The sequence below is a fragment of the Narcine bancroftii genome, chromosome 4 (genome assembly GCF_036971445.1).
Source record: "Narcine bancroftii isolate sNarBan1 chromosome 4, sNarBan1.hap1, whole genome shotgun sequence".
NCBI lineage: Eukaryota > Metazoa > Chordata > Chondrichthyes > Torpediniformes > Narcinidae > Narcine > Narcine bancroftii.
In genome coordinates, this window is record NC_091472.1 from 303,717,728 (window position 1) to 303,743,085 (window position 25,358).

At 38.0% G+C, this 25,358-nt stretch overlaps 1 protein-coding gene across 3 annotated transcripts in view; it reads right to left on the reverse strand.

Annotated features, from left to right (window-relative positions):
- Positions 1–450: 450 nt before the first annotated feature.
- chn1 (chimerin 1) overlaps positions 451–25,358 on the reverse strand; it is a 112,573-nt gene continuing 87,665 nt past the window's right edge. For all 3 annotated transcript variants that reach the window (XM_069935777.1, XM_069935776.1, XM_069935779.1), the window contains 5 exons: positions 24,382–24,555; positions 21,920–21,997; positions 14,190–14,327; positions 7,506–7,611; positions 451–2,582 (listed from right to left, as the gene is read on the reverse strand). In XM_069935777.1, the coding sequence (XP_069791878.1) occupies positions 2,411–2,582; positions 7,506–7,611; positions 14,190–14,327; positions 21,920–21,997; positions 24,382–24,555 (668 nt within the window). In that variant the 3' untranslated portion in view covers positions 451–2,410. The remainder of the gene's footprint in view (positions 2,583–7,505; positions 7,612–14,189; positions 14,328–21,919; positions 21,998–24,381; positions 24,556–25,358) is intronic.

Genomic DNA, 25,358 nt, shown 5'->3' on the forward strand with positions numbered 1-25,358 from the left:
AGGTCATAGGTGGAAATGGGTGGGAGAACAGAAAACAGCTGAGGTGATATGGGGAGGTAGCTCGCTGAATGAGAGGGATGTGGGTGAAGAGCTGGAGATCAACAGATAAGGAGAGAGGAAAACAGGGGAGGGACCTAATAGAAACTGGAGGTCGATTTTAATACCATCTGGTTGGAGAGTGCCCAGATGAAATATTAGGTGTACTATTTGTAATGAAGAAACACCACCTAATACTGTATCTGGGCTCTCTCCAACTGGATGCCATTTACATAAATTTCTCCGGTTTCCATCGGTTCCTCCTATCTCTCTCTTTCCCTCTCCCTCTGTCCTCTTTTCTTCAGCTCCCCACCTCATCTCTCTATTCAGAGAGCTACTCTCCCCCATCATCTCTGAGCTGCTTTCTCTTCTACCCTCCCACCCATATCCACCTATGACCTTTTGCCGGTTGGTCTGTGCTCTTCCCCCAACCTTTTTATTCAGGTGCCTGTCTGCGTTCTGCTCATACCTTGGTCGACAAACGGCTCAGGTCCAAAATGTTGGTCAAGTATTTTTGTTTCCTATGGATGCTGCTTGACCTGATGAGTTTCTCCAGTACTTTTGGGTAATAAACTACAATCACAGTGTCGACAGGCTTTCTTGTTTAATTGACATCTGTTTAAACCACACCTCTCAGCTCAACTGTGACAAATGATCAAATCCATCTCTTACATTCACAATTTTAAAATCCTATTGAAATCACAAAATAACTTTTTTTCAAAAATAGAATTAAAAGTTAAAAATATAATTGAACAATTAAACACAATTAAAGAAAGTAATGATCTGTAACTTACCTTTCTATCTTGTAGCCATTCATGTCTATTGAAATGAATGGAACTTCTAGATATATGCCAGGTCCAACCTGGTGCAAGATCAGCTGGTATATTTCGTATTGTCATTTCTGGGAAATGCAGCAAATGGATGTTCATTTGTTGGACTCCATAAAGGATCCAATGTAGAAATGCAGTCAGCAGCAAATATTGGAAATTTTAAACTTCCTTTTGGCATCTCTCATGAAAATTCAAACCCATTTTACATAAAATTCCTTCAACTATATGTGATTATTTTCTATTTTCAAAAATTAATGCCCATTCTAAATTTTGCATTTATTCATTCTAAAATATGCACTAAATGCTTTATCAAAGACTACATGAGGAGATTCTATGAAAATGATAAAGGATGTGTGTAGTGGCACCAATTGTCTCCTTCATCTTAAATATTTGACATTTATGATCTACTCCTTTATTTCGAACACTCCATCATACGTCTGAACTCAAGGATTTTGTTTTTTCCTTTTTGGCTATGAGATTTGGATCGTTTAATATTCAAACAAAATGTATAAAAATCAGGGCAGAGTGAAATAACTAAAGAAAAATGACTTCTTTGAAATAAAGTATTTTAAAAAGATAGCACTCATGTAATCTTTAACTGGCTATGCAAAATAAGTTCTTGAAAGGACTTAACTGACACCACAACCAATTTTAAGCCCAATGCAATTCAGAGTATATTATGTATAAGGCATAATTTCTCCACCCAGACTAACACTGAACTTAAAAGTTGGTGTTCCCTTGATTTTGCTTACAAGTTGTAAATACATTTTCAATATTTCAAAGATTGAAAGTTCTTCCAAATGTTCAGTAATTTCTAACTAACAGCATTTGTTTTAAACCATTACTTTGTACTACTTTGAACTCACTACAATCAAATAACCATTCAGGCATATGACTAAATGCTGAGAACATCACTGAATATTTGTACATTATGTTTGGTTCTTCAAAATACAGTGATGCAAATTTTAATAAATTAAGATAAAAATAAAAGTTAAATCTTTGTTTCAGATGAAACAGAGATATTTGGTATTGATTACATAGGTTGTACTGAAATATTATACAAAACAATTTGCTTTAGAAGAAAGATCTACAAGTAAAATTTATACAACTATGACAAATACCGTGGTTCAAAGTACTGAAATGTACATTGGCAAGTGTCCTTCATTGCAATAATCTTAATAGTATACTCTGAAATCCTGTTTTTATAGCCAACCACTGCAAGTATAGTTGGATCATTTAACAAATACACTAAAACTAAATCAGACATGCAAGATCATTAATACTATTTAAGAAAAACTAACATTTCTGCTGCTCCACTGAAGATGACAAAAATCAGGATCAAATCATGCAATTCATAAATGTATCTCTTATAGAATCCAAGTACAATCCAGCAGTTATAGTATTCAAAATTATGTCTGAACTACCATTAAAAAAAAAGTTCAAATGATTTTTATCATCTTGGCTTGCTCACTGAAACAACAATCAGAATAAAATAATTTAACGAATTCTTCCTGCAATTGTTTATAAATGCTCTCTCCTCGATGTCAAAATAAAAGATCTTCATTTTGGATGAGTATCTCTACTAATTGTCTCTGATAACGTATGTCATTTAAGGCTGCCATAGGATCCTGTTCCGGAGCTCGCATTAGAGTTGGTCCAAAGACAATACCAAGATTCTCTGCATTCATCAAGTTGTCCTTTTCATGTCGGGTAACCCTGCAAGAAACAAATATCCTTTTTAGTATTCAACTTGCAATATTCAGTCAGCAGGACACCAAAGATACAAATCAAGCAATATTGCAAATTAATACATTATAGCTTTGACTCAAAACCATTCATTTTAATTGGTTTCCTAATCAAATGTCAAGTTGCTGCTGTTAGTTAGAAATTACTGAACATTTGGAAGAACTTTCAATCTTTGAAATATTGAAAATGTATTTACAACTTGTAAGCAAAATCAAGGGAACACCAACTTTTAAGTTCAGTGTTAGTCTAGGTGGAGAAATTATGCTTTATACATAATATACTCTGAATTGCATTGGGCTTAAAATTGGTTGTGGTGTCAGTTAAGTCCTTTCAAGAACTTATTTTGCATAGCCAGTTAAAGATTACATGAGTGCTATCTTTTTAAAATACTTTATTTCAAAGAAGTCATTTTTCTTTAGTTATTTCACTCTGCCCTGATTTTTATACATTTGGTTTGAATATTAAACGATCCAAATCTCATAGCCAAAAAGGAAAAAACAAAATCCTTGAGTTCAGACGTATGATGGAGTGTTCGAAATAAAGGACTAGACATTGATTCCTAATCAAATGTCTTTTCTTTTCAATATTTTTTATTGAAATTGAAATTTCACATTGAAAAATACAGCATACATAAGAACACAGATTAAAAGTCAAAGAATAATATATTGCACTTAGATCATGCCAGTTCATCCAAGGTCCCCTGTATTCGCAATTAAACAAACTATAATTACAGTAATATTTTATTATTAAAATAAATCCAAACCCACTACCAAAAACAAAGCTGTTTAGCAAGGAGAGAAAAAAAATTCCTCATCAAAGTAATAAATTACCTTATTAGTCAACACTTCTGCATTCATATTAAATCAGATTCTGAAAATAATTCATAAAACGTCCCCACAGTGTTTGAAAATTTAAATTCAAATCAGAAATTGAGCACCTAATCTTCTCTAAATTTAATCATGACATCACGTAGCCATTGAGCATAAGTAGGCGGAGCAATGACCTTCCATCTGAGCAGCATTGCCCCCCTCGCCATAAGAGAAGTAAAAGCTGATACATACAAATCACATGCTGTTAGAGTTATGCCACTCTCTCCAACAATTCCAAACAAGGCAGTTAAAAGATTAGGCTTTAAATTAACTTTAAAGAGTACAGAAAAGTTTGAAATATTTCATTCCAGTATTTCCAAACCATATGAATTAATGAAGCCTCTTCATTGTTGCTTCTATCACAATAAGGAGATATATCCACATAAAAATGAGAAAGGATATCCCATTAAGTAAAATGACATTGAGTTTTGAAATAGAATCGACGTGGACATCCAATACAAAAGAACAAAGCTTCAAACAAGACCATTTAGCCCACTCAATCTCTGACATCCAACAGTCTATAAAGAATATATGCAGAAACTTATTCTTTTAGACAACTTAAAGTTTGAGCTTGGAAGGTGCTGGTGAGTTCTCAATGGGACACACTGCAGAATGTGGTGGAGACTTTGGGATAAACCTGGGTGCATGTTGTTGGAACAAGTCAACCTGGTATTTTGCACTCATGTGCTGGTTTACACCATTACTTAGGATGGTGACATTCATGGAGTATGCTTCTCTTGTCGTTTATTAACAAACATGCAGAACTTTGCCTGATCTAAATTTTATGAAAATTTCACAGATTAGCATGTTTATGTGCGTGTGTTGTACATTTATCAAATTCGAATTGTATGTTTAAGTTTACTACTGCTCTTCCTGGAATTCCCTTTTGCATTCCTCATCAAGATTTACGCCAGACAATTAAGTTACATGTTCTGGCCTAATAGAAATTTGTTGTTTTTGATAGGGTGCAAGATCCAGGTTTATAATTCTGAGTTTCAAGGTGAGTTTGTGATTGATCTCATTAGTCCCACTGGAGTGTCACACAACATGATGGAGGCTGCATCTTGTCTCCTCATGAAGTTTTTGGCAATTATAATAGTGAACATGATCTGGACAGGTCTCAATGGCTCTTTCACGGCCTAGTTTGTCAGGCACTCTCATTCACACTTGGCCGGCTCTGTCTGCAGTACTGCAAGTGAGCCTTTCCCAGCAACGGACTCTCAAATTCCCAAGGTACATCATGTTTTTCTTTACAGTGAAGTTTTGAGATTTCAAGCTGAGTGACAGGAATAGGTGATAATGAATTGGAAGTTTTATTGTCCATGCTTAACTTCATAGATTTATATTTCAGATTTATTGTCAAAGAACATACAAGACATCACATACAACTCTGAGATACTTTTTCCAGAGGACAAGGCAAAAAAAAACAAATCTGTGCACACGTACACATGTAAACAGATAACAAAATGTACATAAACTGACCATGCAATACAAGGAGAACAAAAATAGGTCCTAAAGAGTCTTTTTAAAAAAAAAAATTATGAATAAAGAACCACAAAACCAATTAAAATTAACACAAATCAAGACAAATACACATAGCTTATAAAAAGAGAAAAATAGATGAGAAAACCCCCCTAAATACCATCCTCTCCCCCTCTATCCCTGACAAAAAAGGACAAGAGACTCTCAACAGGGGTGCCTATTACTTTAAAGTTTGTTATAGTATACCGAGACCTTAAGAAGAAAGGGAATGTCAGAACTTCATTTAAATATTTACACCCATATTTTGTAAATATGGGCTCCATATCTTCTAAAATATGTAGCATTTATCTCTTCAATTTTAAGTAATTTTCTCAAGTGGTATACAACTCCGAACTTCAGCATGTCATCTTTCTATACCCAAATTTATATCAGACTTCCAAGATATGAAAATACATTTCTTGCTATTGCTAAGGCAACTTGAACAAATTTCCTTTGATACATAATCCATTTCAACTTAGGTTCAACACCTTTAATATCACTCAGTAAAAATAACATTGGATCCTGTAAGAACTTAATCCCCGTTATTCGTCCAATAAATTACCTATTCCTAACCAAAAAGATTTAACTATAGGACACTTAAAGTAAGGGGATAAGGCTAGAAAGGGGTACTGATGGTAGTGATCAGCCATGATCTGTAAAATGGCGGTGCTGGCTCGACGGGCCGAAGGGCCTACTCCAGCTCCTATTGTCTATTGTCCTTAAATGAGTCCCTGATTGAGTTTGTTGTAGAGGAGTCCGATGGTGGAGGAGTAACAGCTATTCCTGAATTTGGTGGTGCAAATCTTGCGGCACCTACACCTTTTTCCTGATGGTAGCAGCAAGAACAGGAAGTGTACTGGGTGGTGTGGATCCTTGATAGTTGGGACTGCTCTCCGACGGCAGCGATCTCTGTAGATATTCTCGATGGTGGGGAGGTTTTTGCCTGTGACATCCTGGGTTATGTCCATTACCTTTTGGAGGGTTTTACGCTCATGGGTATGCTGTCCCCATACTAGACTGTGATGTAGCTAGTCAGCACACTTTCCACCACACATCTATAGAAATTTGCCAGGGTTTCTGATATCATATCAAACCTCCACAAACTCCTGAGGAAGTTGAGGTGCTGACGTGCTTTCCTCACAATTCCATTAGTGTGTTGTGTCTAGGAAAGATCCTCCAAGATAGTGACTTCCAAGAACTTAAATCACCTTCTCCATGGGTCTACTGTTAACATTAACAATTCTTGGGACCACTCCCTTATTTATCATTATATCACCATTTTTTAGTCAGTTAATCTTGCTGGAGGAAGATGAAGAAGAAGCCTGGAATTGAGGCTAAGGAAATAAATCTGTGCAAAAGATTGGTTTTATTGGACAAGGCATCCAATTTTTGCACAAGTTTCCAATTTTAAAGAGGATCAACTTACAGGATTGAATGGTCTCACTGTGCCTGTATTATTCTAGTGCATAGGCCAATACCAACTAGCTTATCTGATTTTATTAACTTTTTTTTAAAAGCAGTTTCATATTACAGAACCATTTCAAAGTGTAGTTAAAAGGCAACCTTATTGCATTGGGACTAAAGTGACAGATAACCCAGACTGGATAAGCATAGTACATCTCTTTTTTTAAAAGCCATTAGTGACTTGGTAGGTTGTGATAACAATCTGACATTCTTAACAAGAATAAAAATCCTTTTTATAAATTTTGGATATATTAGAGAAAACAAAGTTAAGTTTGCCAACTGCCATGGTGGTATCTAATGCACTTAAACAATTAAGAAAAAGCTTATTCCTTATTCAGGTGTGTTTAATCAGAAACGTTCTATTGACACAAAAAAAAATTTTCATGAAACCAATACTTAATCCATATTTGGAAACTGAAGAATTTGATTGTTATTACCTCTTCTTTAATGGTGCAGTAATTGTTTTCTTAAAAAATAAACTGGTTAAATATAAATAATGTTGCTACTTTTATATTGAAAGCTGAGACGTTAAAATTTGAATTTCAAGTTGAACAGATACTTGCAATATGGCTTCTTAACAAAGCACATTCACCGTTCCTCACTGAACTATTAAAGGATGCATAGTTTGGAAGAAATTGTCCCCTTGAATCTGGCAGAATTATGTGAAGTATTTTCAGCTTGAATTCTTGCAGATATATGGCAGAGGGAGTGAAGAAACAGAATATTAAAAACAAAAGTGCTGGTGGAACTCAGTGGGTCGAGCAGCATCTGTGGAGGCATGTTTTGGACTGAAACCCTGTATCAGGACCTGCACGACCCACTGAGTTCCTTCAGCAGTTTGCATTTTGTTTCAGATTTCAACATCTTCAGTTTCCCATGTCAATACAAATATGGATATTTAAATAGAATTTGAGAGTGTAGATAAGGTTTTCAACAAATTGAAAAATTTCTAGGAGAGAAAATTAATACACAAATCTGAAGAAGATATTTGTTAACTTTATAAAAAATATATACAAAATGCCAACATCAATAGACATACCTCTTTAGATGAACCATAAGGTATCTAAGAGTTTCACAGTGCGCAGGTGGCAACATTTTTAATGCTTCATGAACGGACTCTAATCGCTCACTAGGATCTGGAATTTCTGTAACAGAAGCAGAATATCAATCATTTAAACTTCAAATGATTCAAACATTTGAATATATTATTTGTGAAATTCTACAAACGTTTTTTGAAAACTTTATTGAAAGATAACAATCAACTTACAATAATAACAAAGAAAAATAGAGAACAATATTTTTTTGACATCTATAAAAAAAGCCACCCACCCTCCCACCAGCTCCCTTAAGGGGAGCCAAATATAAAAAACAATATAGTAAATATAAAAAATATTTCAAAGTATGTCTAAATTCATATACTCCATATAAGGAGACCACATTTGAACAAAAAATGGATAATTATCGTGCAAATTACATGTAATTTTTTCTATAATAATACAAGTTCTCAATTCATTAGGCCAATGTGAAATATTAGCCTCCACATTATCTTTCCAGGTACTAGCTACACACTTCCATGCTACAGATAGCACCAAACGTACAAAAGCAATTTGAAATTTATCTAACCCTAATCATTTTAAAGAAACCATATATCCCAAAAAAAATCGATGAAACTAATGGTAATTTAATTTTAAATAATTTTTCCAAAATCAACCTAATTCCTTCCCAAAATGGTTGTACTTTAACACAAGACCAGATTGCATGTAAAAAAGTTCCAGTACATAATCCACATCTAGAACAAGAATCCGAATTACTAAACCCATTCTTTTTCAATTTCTCTGGAGTCAAATATAACTGATGTAAAAAATTATAATTGACCATTCCATATCGTACATTGGACACTTTAGTTACACTATCATGACACATAGCCTCCCAATTGTCTTCAGGAAAAATACAAGTTAAATCTCTTTCCCATTTAAGCCTAGATTTCTCCCAGCCCGGCTTATCCATAGCTTCTTGTAACAATTGATACATATCCGAAATATAACCTTTCTTAAGTACAGAAGAAATCAAAGACTCAAATTTCATCAACAAAGGTAAATACATCTTTGTACCATAATTCTCTTTTATCAAAGCTCTAACTTGATAATACACAAATAAGGAATTTACTGAGATATCAAATTTCTCCTGCAATTGATTAAAAGAAAGGAATTGACCATCTTCAAAAAATCCTGAATTATCTTTATATCCTTAGAATTCCATTTCTTCAAATGATTATTAAACATTGAAAAAGGAATAAGCTGGTTATGATATAACGAGGTTTGAATTGACAGTTTACCCTTTGATCCTAAAACCCTATTTCTTTTAACCCACCTCTTTAACAAATGTTTTAATACCGGCATATTACATCCTCGCAACAAATTCAAATCCCATTTAAACATAAATTGATGTATCTCAGCTTCAAATATACAAGTCATTTCCACCTTTGCCCAACTCGGAGGTTGATCCATATCCATCAATCTCCTAATAAATTTCAACTGAACTGCGTCATAATAATTTTGAAAATGAGGTAACTGCAATCCACCTAGGGCATATTTCCATGTAAATTTAAATAAAGCTACATGAAGTAATTTCCCTTTCCACAAAAACTCCCACACTGCTCCATTCAAATCTTGAAAAAAAAACCCTTTGAAAGCGAACACGGTATGGGCTGAAACAAATATTGAATTCGAGGAAAGATATTCATTTTAATGCAATTTACTCGACCAATTAATGTCAACAGTAAATCTTCCCACTTAATCAAATCCATTTTAATCTTTTTTAATAAAGGAATATAATTTAATTTATATAGGGACTGATAATCTGTATTTACTACCACTCCTAAGTATTTAATCTTATCGGACCATTTTAATTTTATAATACTTTTATACTCTGAATAATCCCTGTCCTCAACTGCCAATATTTCACTTTTATCCCAATTTATTTTATATCCAGACAATTCTCCAAACTTTAACAATCTTGTAAGTGTTTCATAGACTGTTCAGGCTCTGTCAAATATACCAACAAATCATCTGCAAATAAATTAATCTTGTATTCATCATCCACAATTTTCATTCCTTTAATCTTATCATTCTGTCGCATTGTTTGAGCTAACGGTTCAATAGCCAATGCAAATAAGGCTGGTGACAATGGACAACCTTGTTGGGTTGATTGCATTAATTTAAATGATAGAGACATTTGGCCATTTCTCACCACCCTAGCAACTGGATTTGTATATAAAACCTTAACCCAGTCAATAAAATGAGGGCCGAAATTAAACTTCTCTAATACCTTAAATAAAAAATTCCACTCGCCCTTATCAAAGGCTTTTTTCGCATCCAGCGCAACCACCATTGGATGGTTGGGTTGCTGTCTAAATGCATTGCCCAGAGTTATCAATCTAAGAAAATTGTCAGATGCGTTTCTATTTTTAATAAAACCTGTATCAACTGAGGTAAATGCTCAGCAAGTCTATTTGCCAACACTTTTGCTTTAATTTTATAATCAACGTTTAATAAAGAAATAGGCCTATACGAGGATACTTTCAATGGATCTCTATCTTTCTTAGGAATCACTGTAATTATAGCACTCGAACAAGATTCAGGTAATGACTGTTCTTCAGTTACTTGCTGTAAAACATTTCCAAATACAGAAGATAGATCTTCATAAGATACTTTATAAAATTTAACTGAAAGACCATCATCTCCTGGTGGCTTTCCATTTGGCATCTCCTGTATAGCTTCTTTAATCTCAAAATCCATAAATGGAACTTCTAATTCTCTAATCTGCTCCTCCCCTAAAACAGGTAAATTTAATTTCGATAAATAAGATTCGATAGAACCGACGTCCTGCTTTCCCTCAGAAGTATATAACTTTTGGTAAAATAAATAAAATTGGTCATTAATTTCCTGAGGTTTATAGGTAACTATTGAGTTCTTTTTCACAGCATTAATAGTTTGCAATGCCTGTTCTGTTTTTAATTGCCATGCTAATACTTTATGAGCTCTCTCACCTAATTCATAACAACGTTGCTTAGATCGATTAAGTAAACGCTCATACTGATAGGTTTGTAATGTATTATAACGCAATTTCAACTTAATTAAAGCAGCTTTTTTATCCTCTGTAACATCTTTCTGAAATTCCTTTTCCAATTCAGTAATTTGTTTCTCTAACATTGAACTTTCCACCACATATTGCTTTTTAACTTTCGTAGTATAACTGATAATATGCCCTCGTAAGTATGCTTTCAAAGCATCCCACAATACAAAATTACTATGCACTGAGTTAACATTCTCAGCCAAATATAATGCAATTTGCTCCTTAACAAAAGTAATAAATTCCGGTTTCTTCAATAGCATTGTATTAAATCTCCATCTATATGACAACTGTCCCACCTCTGAACTCACACAAGAGAAAAATAACATCGAATGGTCCGATACAACCCAGCTTTTATATTCAGCCTGCACTACTCTACCCAACAAATGCGCTGAAATGTAAAAAAAAATCTATTCTAGAAAATGAATCATGTCAAGATGAATAAAAAGAAATATCTTTCTCGGTAGGATTCACTCTCCTCCAAACATCAACCAAGTTCAAATCTTTCATCAAAGCCCCTATTTGTATTACTGTCTTTGATTTCCTTATACTTTTCAGAGATTTATCTAATAAAGGATCCAAAACACAATTAAATTCTCCCCCCTACCAAAATATTATTATTGGCCTGATTTAACAACAGAAGAGTCTCTGACATAAACCATTCATCATCTACTTTAGGTGCATAAATATTTAACAAAGTCCATGATTCAGCAAAAATTTTACAATTGACCATCAAAACCCTACCCGCATTTCCTTCAAATGATTCTAACTCAAATTTCTTATGAACTAATATCGCTACTCCCCTCGCCTGGGTTGCAAAATTCAAATTAGACATCACTAAATCTAATAATATATCACACTACTATAAAATAATGCTCCCCTTCTAAATCTCACCATATTCTAATCCCCCCTATTTAAAAAAAAATTCCTGAAACAAACTACTAAAAAGTAGTAGCCCCCTAAAAATCTGGGTGTGGTGAAGTCCACAAATGGCAGGTGACTAAAGGTCTCAGTGTCACCCACCCCCCCAGTCAGACTTCACAAAGTACTTAAACAGAAACATTCCACCCAGTGATTCCAGTCCCAATGATTGTTTCGGATCTTCAACATCGAGAAGACTTTGCTTCAATTCAATTTTTTTCCCCATTCTTTCTATATTTTCCATTCTTCCCATTTCCATTAACCCTTCTCTTAGATGACAGTGATGACGATCGCCCATTTCCTTGTAGATCTGGGCGGCACGCTGTCGTCGGGTGTCCAGACCCGCAGCCGCACCGGAAGAGGACCCATCGCTTTGGAGAAAGAAGAGAGCTCAACTTTATTAGAATTTGAAGAACTGGGGACTGAGACTAAAGAAGGTCGGCCTCAAAGGTGATGGATCCTGGAATGGATTCTGTGTTTACAATTCTGGAAGGGATTGTGCAGCAAATGGAACATTTGTCAAATATGTCAATGCAGATGACTAATCAGATGACTCAAGGATTTTCGGAAATGAAAACTAAAATGAACACCATGTGTGAAGAAATAACTTTTGTGAAGCAAGATATCAATGTAGTTAAGAGTGATGTTACTAGATGTATACGATCAGTGGATACTGTACAAGATAACTTTAAAAAGATTGAGGAGGCTTTTCTTGAATGTAAGAATCAAGTGGAATGTAATAGAGAAAAAAATGGAAAAAGTGGAAGATTCTTTTGTAGATTGGGGGATTCAGAAGAAGGAATTATTGAAGAAGATTGATTCTTTAGAAAACCAAAGTCGTAGAAATAATGTTAAGATAGTAGGTCTTCCGGAAGATATGGAAGGTTCGGATCCAGTGAAGTTTTTTAAGAAATGGATCCCAGAAGTGTTGGGCAAGGAATTCTTTCCGGATGGTCTGGAATTAGACTGAGCGCAAAGAGCGTTAAGGAAGAAACTGTTTCCAGGCCAATTACCATGAGCAGTTTTGATTCGCTGCTTGAAATATCAGGATAGCGAAGTTATACTCCGACTGGCGGTACAGAAAGCATGGCAAAATCAGGTTCCAATGATGGTTCAAAATAGCAGGGTATTTTTTTATGCAGATCTGGGTCAAGAAATTATTAGAAGATGCCGAGAATTTAATTCGGCTAAAGAAGTATTGTGGCAAAAGGGATATAAATTTGCTTTTCGTTACTCGGCTATATTGAAAATTCTGCAATCTTAACAAAAAAAATGTTGATAAAGGTATAGAAGGAAAATAGCATTTTAACATAAAATGCTTCAGCCATAAATATGGAGTGCTCATCCTGGGACAATTTTCAAAGAAAAACTACAATAGACATCTTCCGTCAACCTTGTTACCTTGACTACACTGCTTCCCACCTTGGCTCCTGTAAAGATTCTTGATACCTTTCTCTCAATTCCTCTGTCTCCACTGCATCTGCTCCCAGGATGGCGCTTTCCATTCTATGGCATATTTTTCGTCAGAAGTTGTGGTTTCCCCTCTGCTGCAATGAACGCAGCCCTCACCTGCATCTCCTTAATTTCCCGCACATCTGCTGTGATCTTCTCCCTCCACCACAGACGCAACAAGGACAGGATTTATCTTGTCCTCACCTACCACCCTATCAGGCTCTGCATCAAATACATCATTCTCTGCAATGTTTGCCACCTACAACATAATCCCACCAGCAGACAAGTCTTCCTCTCCTTCCCCTCTCCACAGCAATTGCTCCTTCCGCGGTTCCTTCACCTCTCATCTCTTTTCCCCCGATACTCTGCTCTGAGACTGGAGAAAGTGCTACATCTAACCACTATTCAAGGCCCAAACAGTCCTTTGAAGTGAAACAACACTTCACCTGTGAATCTGTACAGGTTACTTACTGCATCTGATGCTCCCAACACAGGGTGGGAGATAGGTTAGTTGAGTACCTTTGCTCCGTTGCTGCACAGCAAGGACCTCTCAGTGGGCAACTATTGCAATTCCACACCCTATTGCCACACTGACATGTTTGCCTATAGCCTTATGTACTGCCAAGTTGAGGCCACCCACAAAATGGAGAAACATCTGACTTGGCAGTCTCCAACCATAAACGACTCCAATTTCTCCAAATATCTCTCTCCCTCATTCCTCTTTCTTCTTTTCTTTGGCTCCCCAGCCCCTTTCCTTGCTTCTATGAGAGAATTATTTTTCTTGGCTCTTCCCCATCATTTCTCGGCTTCTTACTCTCCTCTCGCCTGCATCCACCCATTACCTCTTTGCTGTGCACTTGTGATCCTTCCACTTTCCCTTTTCCCACTTTTTTTATTCAAGCATCTGCCAAATTTTCACCACTCCTGAAGAAGAGTTTGAGCCTGAAAAGTCCATTTCCTTTCACTTTCTATGGAGCCTGCCTGACCTGCTGAGTTTCCCCAGTACCTTTCTGTACTGCATGGTCATGGAGAGAATGTCCAAACTCCACAAAGACAGCACAGGATTGAGCTGATGTCTCTGGCACAGTGAAGTAGTGGCTTTACAAACTTGACTGATAGGTGACTTAACATTCAAAATATCTTGTTATATTAAATTGACAAACCAGTAAATCAATAATATGCACACATTGCAATATTTTATGCACATAATTTTACTCACGAGCAGCTTCAATAAATTTTGGGTATGCATCATATGTGATTAGTGGAATAGGCAAATCTCTGAAGTAGAGTTTAAGCGCGCCAGTGATAATATTTATATCTTCATAAATATTCACAGAAATGTCTGCTTTCTCACCATCTAGGAGCCAAAACAGTTAACAAAAACAAATCAATGGAGAATCAATTTAATATAATTATTATATTACATTCACTACAGATCCAGTAGGTTCTTCAATTCTTAATGCAACATCTTTCTGCAAAGTAAATATAGAGGACTGTTACTGTAGTTGCCAAAATGCAACACTATCTTGAAAGGTAGCCAATGCAAACTTCATATCTCACAATGAATAGTATCAAGTAGCAGACATTTTAATAAGAACAACATTGGAAAGGGACCATTCAGTCATCCATGCAGCTCTCATCGATGTTTCCATCAGTTCCATATCCCCCCTCCTTATTTCCATATACCCCATTACTTAATTCTTTCTCACATGCTGATCAATTCCCTGTTTAGGTGTTTTGATACTTACCCACTCAAAGGGATAATTTACCAGAACTATTTAACTATCAGCACATCTTCTGGATGTGGGAGGAAACAAGACCATGTGGCAGAAACCCAGACAGCCACTGGAAGAGCATGCAGGCTCCACTCAGATTGGATAGAAGATGAGGATTAAACATGAGTCCAAGGAACAGTGAAGCAGCAGCACTAATGTGACCAGTCCAATCAGAGATGACAAAATATATCAACAGTTGTACATTTTTGTGGAACCAGCACAAATATGATCTTTGGTTAAAAGTGTTGAGAAAGATGATTTTGCAAAATGAACAGAATTGCCATTTTAGTTGTAGAATTTTGCAACTATGGTGGCAATTTGCTTTACTAAAATTTTAGTATGGCTGTTGTTTAAGGGAAACACGAACATAGAACAGTACAAAGCAGGCCCTTCAGCCCACATGTCTGTCCCAAACATAATGCCCAATTTAAACTAAAACTTTTCTGGTTTCGCCTATATATATATATATATATATATATATATTCCCCCCCCACCCCCCCAGATATTCATGAATCTATCTTGAAATCTCTCAAACACTACTACTGTATCTACTTCCATCTTACTCATGGCAGACCTCTAAAGGCATCTACCACTCTGTGTAAACTCCCCTAACCCCTCCTAACACTGCTGGCAAGTGAGATTTCTTTTTAGAGATATAGCAGGTACAGAAGTCTGCACCAGATCAATCCCATACATCTTTAAAATGAGGAAACCAGACCAAAGCCGCATGGACACAAGGAGAACGTACAATCTCCTTACAGTAGATTCACAACTAAAGTGTTGTTTCGCTTTGATGGACTGTTTGAGGCCCTGAATGGTGGTAAGGGAGGGAGGAGGTGTGGGTGCAAGTGGAGTACCTCCTGAGGTCACCAGGTTAGGTGCCAAGGGGGCAATTGGTGGGAAGGGAGGAGTGAATGAGGGAGTCACGGATAGAGCAATCCCTGTGGTGGGGAGAGAAGAAAGATGTGATTGGTAGTGGGTGACAGAAATGGCAGAGGATATGCTGGATATGAAGGCTGGTGGAGGTGGTAGGTGAGGACAAGAGGAATCTTGTTCTTGTTACATGTAGGGGTGGAGGGGGCCATGGCAGATGTGCGGGTAATGGAGGATATGTGTGTGAGAGCCGAATTGATGGTGGTAGAGGGACAGCCATGTTTTTTAAAGAAGGAATACATCTTGGATGACCTCGTCCTGGGAGCTGATGCGATGGAATTGAGAGAAAGAAACGGAATCCTTACAGGGGACAAGTGTGCAGATAGCTGTGGAAATTGGTGGGTTTGTGGAAGATGTCTGTTGAGAGTTTGACTTCTGAGACGGAGACAGAGATCGAGTTAGGGAAGAGTGTTGCTGGAGAAGGACCAAGTGAATTTGAAGTCAGGGCGGAATCTGGTAGCTAAGTGGATAATGTTTATGAGCTCTTTGTGGATGCATGAGACAGCAGAAAAGTCATTGATGTAGCAGAGGAGCTTGCCTGTGTAGGCCTGTTGTATGGATTGCTCCATGTAGCCAATAAAAAGACAAGCATAGCTGGGGTCCTTTGACTTGGAGAAAGTGGGATGAGTCAAAGGAGAAGTTATTGAGAGTAAGGACAAATTCTGCCAGGTAGAGGAGGATTGGTTGGGCCTGTCGCTGAGACAAAACAAAGATCTTTGAGGTCTTTGGTATGGGGGATGGAGGTGCATAGCGATTAGCTGTCTATGGTAAAGATGAGGCGGTCAAGTTCAGGGAACTGGAAGTTGTTGAAATGATGGATAGCATGTGAAGTATTGCAGATGTAGGTAGAGGGGGAATGAACCCGGGACCAGTTGAAAAGAGCAGATACAGTTTGGTGGGGCAGGAGTATGTGGGTTTGCAGATCTTGGGTACGAAGAAGAACCGGGCAGTGCAAGGTTGAGAAACAATGAAGTTGGAGGCTGTGCGAGGGAGATGATGGAAGTGACGAGTTCAGAAATAGTGTGTGAGACAGTGGTTTGATGAGTTTTGGTAGGGAGGGGTAAGAGAAGGAGTTTGAGAATTGTCATCTGGCTTCGACCAGATAGATGTCAGTGTGCCAGACAACAACAGTGCTATCCTTGTCTGTATGTTTGATGGTGAGAATGGGATTCATGCAGAGAGAGAGCAGGGTAAGATTGGAATGAATGAGGGGAGTGGTGAAGTTGAGAGGGTTGATTGGAAATATAGAAGTCCCTTAATCACTTCCAGTCCCCTGAAATTCTTCACATGCCCTTCGTCAGTTCAACAACTTCCAGCTTCCTGAACTTGACAGTTTCATCTTTACCATGGACATCAATCACTCTACATCTCCCATCTCCAATTCTGAAGGACTCAAATCCCTTCATTTCTTTCTTTACAACAGGCCCAACCTGTTCCCTTCCCCACTTGTAAAATGGAGGAACAACACCTAATATTTTGTCTGGGCATTCTCCAACTGGATTCTGCTACCCACTCCCTGTTCTCCCTCTTTTCCCTTTCCCCCTATCTTTTTTCTCCACTTCTACACCCCCATCCCTCTCCATTCAGTTATTTCCCCCCTCCCCCTGTTTGTCGGTGTGCTCCACCTCTCTTATTCACCTATTACCTTCTGTCTGTGGGTCTGTGCCCCTTTCCCTTCTCAGGCATGTGCCTACATTTTGCTCATACCTTGCTGTAGTGCTCAAGTCTGAAACTTTGGTTATGTATCATTAACTTTGTTATATAAAGTACACTATTTGACCCATTCAGTTTCTCCAGCATTGCATTTTTATCCTCTACCAACACCCTCCTCCAGCTGGCAGAACTTGTCTTCACCCTCAATAACTTCTTTTTTGACTCATTACATTTTCTCAAAGGGTAGTAATGGGTACCTGCATAGCCCCTAGCTTTGCCTGCCTTTTTGTTTGCTACAGGGAGCCTACACATCCAAGGTTCCTCAACACTTCCTTTGCTACACTGATGACATTGGTGCTGTCTCATACATCCATGTGGAGCACATCAACTTTATCCACTTTGCTGCCAGCTTCCACCCAGACCTCAAATTGTCAGTCACCTCTAGCAACACTCTCCCCTTTCTCGATCTCTCAGTCTCCATCTCGAGAGGCAAACTATCGACATATATCTACTGTAAACCCATCAACTCCCACAGCTACCTCTACTACACCTCTTCACACACTGACCCCGTAAAGATTCCTTTCCATTCTCTCAATTCCTCTACCTCTATTCCATCTGCTCCCAGGACGAGGACTTCTATGCCAGATCATCCATAAGCTGTCATATGTCCGTCTTCAAAAATGTGGCCTCCCAACTACCACCATCAACTCTGCCCTGACCCCCGTATCCTCCATTTGGCCTGGCTCCCTCCACCCCTAAGCACAACAAGGACTGGATTCCTCTTATCCTCTATGACCAGCCTTCCGCCTCTGCATCCAACAGATCTTTTTCCATTATTTTCACCATCTATGCGATCCCATCACCACACAGATCTTCCTTTCTCCTCCCCTCTCTGCCTTCTGCAGGGACTGATCCCTCCATGACTCCCTCATCCACTCCTCCCGTCTCACAAATCACTCCCTTAGCCCCTACGCCTGACCGCAGGAGGTACTCCACTTGCTCCCACACCTCACTCACCACCAATCGGGGCCACAAGCAGTCCTTCCAAGTGAAACAACACTTCTCTTTGGAATCTGCAGAGGTCATCTACTGCATCTGATGCTCCTTTTATGGTCTCCTCTACATAGGAGATACTGGATGAAGACTGAAAGATCACTCAGTTGACCTTGGCTCTGTCCACTGCAATAGCTGGGATATCCCAGTGGCTACCCATTTCAATTCCCCACCCCATTCACTTGCCAACATCTCTGTTCATGTTCTCATGCACTGCTGACTGAGACCATCCCCCCCCCTCCCCGCTCCCCCAAATTGGAGGAACAACACCTCATATTCTGTCTGGGCACCCTCAACTAGATGGCATTAACATTGACTTCCCCCAGTCCTAATCTTTCCCCAAGGCTCCTTCCCTCTAGTTCTGTCTCTTTTTCCCTGTCTCCTTTCCCTCAGCTCTGCTTTCACAGACCCAAAAACACACCACCAATTCTCACCTTTCTTCTCTCCTGTCTTCCTCTCCTTATCTAATTAGTACCTTTTGTCTGTGGGTCTTCACTCCTCCCATTGCCCATTCTTCCTTTCTCCCCAGTCTTTTAATTCAGATGCCTGCCTGCCTTCTACTCATAGCTTGAAGAAGAGCTCAGAACTGAAATGTTGGTTATATATCTATGGATGCTTCGAGACTTGCTGAACTCCTCCAGCATTTCTGTATTCTTACTATAATTGCAACGTTGGTAGACGTTCATGTTTCACTCAAAAGATTCTGACTGTCTACCCTATCAAAGTGCTTCAGAAGTTTAGAAATTTCTATTAGGTTACCTGTCAGCCTTTGACATTCCTCAGAAAACAACCCAAATCTGTCCAACTTTTTCTTAGAGCTATTAACCTCTAATTCTGGCAGCATCCTGGTAAAATTCTTCTCTATCTTTTCCAAAGCCTCCACATCCTTTCTGCAATGGGGCATCCAGAACTGCACACAATATTCAAAGTGCAGACTGACCAGTTTCATATAGCTGCAACAAGACCTCCTTACTTTTATATTGAATGGCTTACCTAATTGAAGCAAGCAGTCCATACACTTTTTTTGTCACCACCCCCAGATCCCTCTGCACATCATTTCTTTTAAGAATCCTGCCATTAACTGTTTATATTCTGCTTCCATGCGACCTCACACTTGTCTGGATTAAACTCCAGCTGCCTGTATCTCTGCTTGTATTTATAACTTATCTAAATATTTCTGTATTCTTATATAGCCCTTTAAGATGTCCACAACTCCGCCAATCTTACTAATCCAACGACTTTTTCCAACCAGGTTATTCATATAATTCACAAACTTCAGAGGTCCCAACACCAAAACACCACTGGTTATGAGCTTCAAGCCCAAATAACACCCTTCCCATCACTACTCTGTTTTCTGCAGACCAGCCAATTCTGAATCAAAGCTACCAATTCACCATGAATCCAATCATCTGTATCTTCTGGATCAGCCTACAGTGAGGGTACTTATCAAATGCTTTGCTAAAATCCATGCAAACAACATCCATTGCCGTACCTTCATCAACCACCTTTGTTACTTCCTCAAAAATCCTAATTTATAAGAGACACTGCCCCACACAAAGCCTTGCTGATTGCCCCTAATCTGACCATGCATTACCAAATATATGTAAATCCTATCCCTAGATGTGACAATCTGACTTTTCCCACTCTATGAACTGGGAGTATTTGCTTAAATAGAAAGCAACTTTTCAAATATTAATATTTCTTGAAGGAAAGAATGAAAGTATTGTTGGAAAGCCATGTGAAGTCACAAGTGACATATGTGGACTTAGGAGTTTTTACTACTGATGACTAGTTATTGCTCAAAACGATCTCAATCTAAAATGGCAAGGTTTTGTGCAACAGCAGGTCATTGCATGATGCAGTAAATAAAACTTTGATAGTTGACAGAACTATGACATTGACGTTCATAAATATTCACAAGTTCTTGGAAATAACATTATAATCTACTGTTTTAGTAAAATGTGATTATCACTGTAAGGGATAGTATAGACATGAAGAACTGAATGGTCTCAGTTAATATTTCACACAAGCACCACCATACAGCCCAGCAACAATTCGATACATTGGAAGAACTGAGGGAAGAAATTTGATACATTTGCGAAGAGATTGTGATTTTGCAAGGGAGAACCATTCTGTCTACTGAAGAGAAAGCAGCTTTTTGAAGCAGCTCTTATGGCCAGTCTTTTTGTGGAATTCAGAGCAAAGCACGCTCTTTGAATGACTGGGCCTTATGAGTGGATTGACCTGTATCAGGAGGGTCTTTTGTGAAGCAAAGTGCTTCATTTTGAGTATGACTAACAGTGAAGGTCACTTGGAGAGACCGGCGCCTGGGTCTTGGAAGCTTTGTAGAAGCCGCCCAGTTCAAGTCTTACCTACAAAAGGACGGACGTTTCTTCAAAGGGAACTCAAGGAGAATTCATGAGTCTGTAGCAGACACAACTCCACTATTCCATCAGTTCAACATTAATTCTGGGCATCAAATTTCAAAGGCCTACGTTTCAACACTGAATTTGAAAGACTGAACTTTGACGTAACTTTCTACATTTTGGCCTGGACTATATCACACACACACACATATACACTAGTACCCCTGTGCATAGTTGGGGATATATTTAGTGTTAAGGATAGTTTAAGAGTTAAGACTATAGATAGAAATAAAATTAGTGTTTTTTAAAAATTAAACACTGCCTGGTTCATTGTTTATTGTTGCTCGATACACGCGGTTCATAACAAACTAAAGTAAAATAGTTTTAAAAATTATATTTTAAAATCATTTATATTCAAAATACATTCCAACAATTAGAAATATTCAACATCAATTAATTCACAGACATGTGAATTACTTTATTCCTGTGCATCTGCTTCTTCCGTTCAAATGAATGAGTTTGCTGTTCTGGTGGCGGTTCTGATTTGTACGTGTAGAGAGGCTCAGTGGGAAGGTTCCAAAGTGCATTTTCCAGCGAACTGCAGCAAGGCCATGCACCACTGCTAAAGCTTATGTGCAATTCAGTGTTAGAATACAGTCAGGAAACTTCCAGTGGGACTCAGCCACTACCACCAAATACTTCCACATGTGCAATGAAATCTCAAACTTCAAAGTAGAGGTGAGGAGTTGGTAAACATCAGTTGTCAAGGTTTGGACTTTCGTACAAACCTTATCAAGTCCTCTTTGACTTAATACCTTCGACAAAATAAACATTTAAGACTCCAAAATATAATATACAGAAAAGTTCAAGTTCAAAAAATAGTCTCCAACCAAGCATGAAATAGATTTTCAACCAGCTACTGCTGTTGTTCCCTGTGTACCTGTATTATTAACCTTTGTAATTATTTAGCTTGGGAAGCTGAAGGACTGTCATATCAATAGGATTTATTTGAAGATCAATACTGAGCAACACAAAAACATCTGGTAATTTTTCATTTTTTCTGACTGGACTGTAACTCAATGTCTGAAATGTTCAAAGTCTCATAGTGTTCGTTTGGTTATTGAGAATGCTACCGTTTTGTTTGTTGAGCAAAATCAAATTGCACTTACCTCTGTCGAAAGCCAACTTGACATCTTCGATAAGATCACTAAATCCTGACACTCTGTACAAACCTTCAGACATCAAACCTATAAAATGTAGAAAAAAATAATAATAGATGGAAATTGAGAGCTTGTATTAGTAAAAGAATGAAGCCACAGAATCAGAGACAAACAACATGCAACTAGAACCCTCAGCTCAACTACAAACAACTCATTTCCAATAACCCGACATTAATCACATTTTTATATATTAATTGCCAATTTTATTAAAGACATTGGATTATGTAAAATTCCAAGTTTCTCCTCCATGTAAAACTGACAGTCTGTGCTGCAATTCCCAGGATCCTACAGTATGAGCATGGATGCATTAATGTGTAAGCTATTTTCCCAACTATAAATAATTTGCTTATTTGTTCTTTACAAATATTTGTTTTTAAAAATAATTAAGGAAGCAGGTTGCCAAATTAATTTCAAAAGCTTTTTTATCCATTGAAGGGAAACCTCAAACAATTTCAATTTATCTTAAGCCCAGAGACAAAGTCCTGGGTCTAAATAGAAAAGCATGAAAAACCCTTTTCCTTGCCCACAGCTACGCAACCCACTAAGGGCTGAAAGGAGTAGACAAGAAATATAAACTAAAAATTAGGATCATATGTCAATGTTGAATGTTTCGTGGAGCTTCTCCTTTACATTAGACGGAGATGTACTTAAAATTCTAATAATTTATTCAACATCAAAGCATAAGGTCTTCTTGCACTCTGGTAGCAGCAGTCTTCTTCTTCTTTGGCTTGGCTTCGCGGACGAAGATTTATGGAGGGGGTAAATGTCCACGTCAGCTGCAGGCTCGTTTGTGGCTGACAAGTCCGATGCGGGACAGGCAGACACGGTTGCAGGGGAAAATTGGTTGGTTGGGGTTGGGTGTTGGGTTTTTCCTCCTTTGCCTTTTGTCAGTGAAGGTGGGCTCTGCGGTCTTCTTCAAAGGAGGTTGCTGCCCGCCGAACTGTGAGGCACCAAGATGCACGGTTCGAGGCGATATCAGCCCACTGGCGGTGGTCAATGTGGCAGGCACCAAGAGATTTCTTTAGGCAGTCCTTGTACCTTTTCTTTGGTGCACCTCTGTCACGGTGGCCAGTGGAGAGCTAGCCATATAACACTATATGGTAGCAGCAGTATGCTGTGGTGAATTGTCTGGTTAGAAGTTTTGGAAGCTTTCTTCCATTTGTTGGTTCCAGCTATCCCACAAAGGTTTGGAACATTTTCACATCAGACCATTGGATCAATTTGAGGTCCTTCCTCTGTTGCGGCTGCCACATTCCACTGCTATGATCTTAACCTTATCGAAGGGGTCAGCAGCAGTGATAAAATGCAACCTCGGGAGGTATGGGACATGGGTATCATCATCTCCAGTATTTATTATTTCTCCCTAAATGTCTTTAAAGAGATGGCCGTGAGCCACTTGCTTGAATATTTTGGTAAAGGTTTTCCGTCCCATAGTATTAGATTCCAAGATTTACACCAAGAAATTTTGAGGGAACAGCAAAATACTTCCAGGCAAGTTTGGAATGTGATTTGAAGGGGAACCTACAAGTGACTTGCAGCCTTTCTCATGCTAGATGGCAGAGGTCAGAGGCATGGAAGAAATCCAGGCAAGTAAATGCCTGTAGATGGTGCATAACATAGATACTGTGTGCAATTGTTGGTGGGATGAATATTTATAGTGGTAGATTGGATGCATGTCAAATGAGTTGTCTTTTAATATTTGGTGTTGAAGATTGTTGGAATTGAACACAACCAGACATGTGAAGAGAATTCCATCAAACTCTAGCTTATAGAAGAATGGCCTTTGGAGAAAAAAAAAAGCAAATCATTTGGAAAAGAATGTCAAACCTCTAACTGGTCCTAACGACCACTGATTTTACTCAGCTTGTCCAGTTTTGCCCCAGGTTAAATGGTGACCCAACAGTATTGACGGATGAAAACTCACCTCTGGTCATGGAGCTATTTGTCAAACACTCTCTTGCCACTCGATAGCTCCTGACATGGTATAAATGTTACAAGTGTCAATTCGCTGATTTCTTGTCGTGTGTTGTAAATAGAATTGAACATTGGACAATTGCCCAATGAAAATTTCTGCTATTGAACTTATGATGGAAAGTTATTGACAAAGCAATTGAAAACAACTGGGTCTGGGACACAGTCTTGGGGAACTTTGAAGATGATTGATCTTAAGTATTAATTATTTCTATCCAGAGATTCTGTCTAACCTGTTAGGTATTTCAAACAGATTCTGTTTTTCGGATTTCAAGGATCATGGTATTTCAGTTTCGTATCCTTGAATAAATCTTTGTGATAAAAATAAATGCTCAGAAGTGAACATGACATAATCAGCATGCATCCAAACTGCAGTTTTAAACCCTTCCCACTCAATAATATGCGACTGCCAATAATCAAAGGAGATTTGCAGCTCCCACCTCGGTTTTCAATTTCTCGGATGCACATATCTACCACCATTGGTCTCTTTGTATTATGCGCTTTAACCAATGTTGTCAGGTCACAGCTGTACACTTTTTTCACATGTTTCAAATCAGGCTTGCAATCATGTGGAACCATCTTGGAACACTGTTTGTGAACATTCAAGCCACAATCTAATAAAGAAAATAGAGAAACCTTTTAAAATGATTATAGGAAGTATACGAAAAAAAGCACATTTCAAAGTAAAACATTGCTGGTGAAACACAGTGTACTTTCTTTGGCTTGGCTTCGCGGACGAAGATTTATGGAGGGGGTAAAAAGTCCACGTCAGCTGCAGGCTCATTTGTGGCTGACAAGTACACTGTTTGACCTGCTGAGTTTCTCCAGTATTATGCTTTTACTTCAATCACAGTGTCTGCAGACTTCCATATTAAACCAGTTTCAAATATGTTCTATCCATTGATATTTTAATAAAAATAGCTTTCTCATTTGCAAAACCTTTTGACAATAAAGTACCTAAAATTTGTAACTGCAGCGCTCATCAAGTTTTGTCCTGCTTCACTATGTTAACTAGGGACAAAGAGAACAAAATTGGTGTGTTGTATCTGTCCCTTGGATCTTGTATCTGTTTCTGCTATTATTTTTGATTCTCATTAAGATGTCTACAGTAAAGACATTTTCGAGTCACAAATGGGAACAGCATTTTGCATTTCTATTATATGAATGGAAATTGCAGAAAATGCTGGTTCAATCAGAAAAGTGGGCATTGAACGATGAAGTAGAGAATATATGTTGAAAGGAATACTGACATGTTTAAGCAATGGCTTTGAAAATCTGCACACTTTTGAACAGAGAAGGTTTTCTATGGAGCCCTGACCAGCATGGGAGTCCTAATTGCAACTCTGAGCTGAGTGTTGCAGAAGGAAGGCAAACAAAAGGGCAATAATGAGATATCTGCTGATAACAACATTAAAAT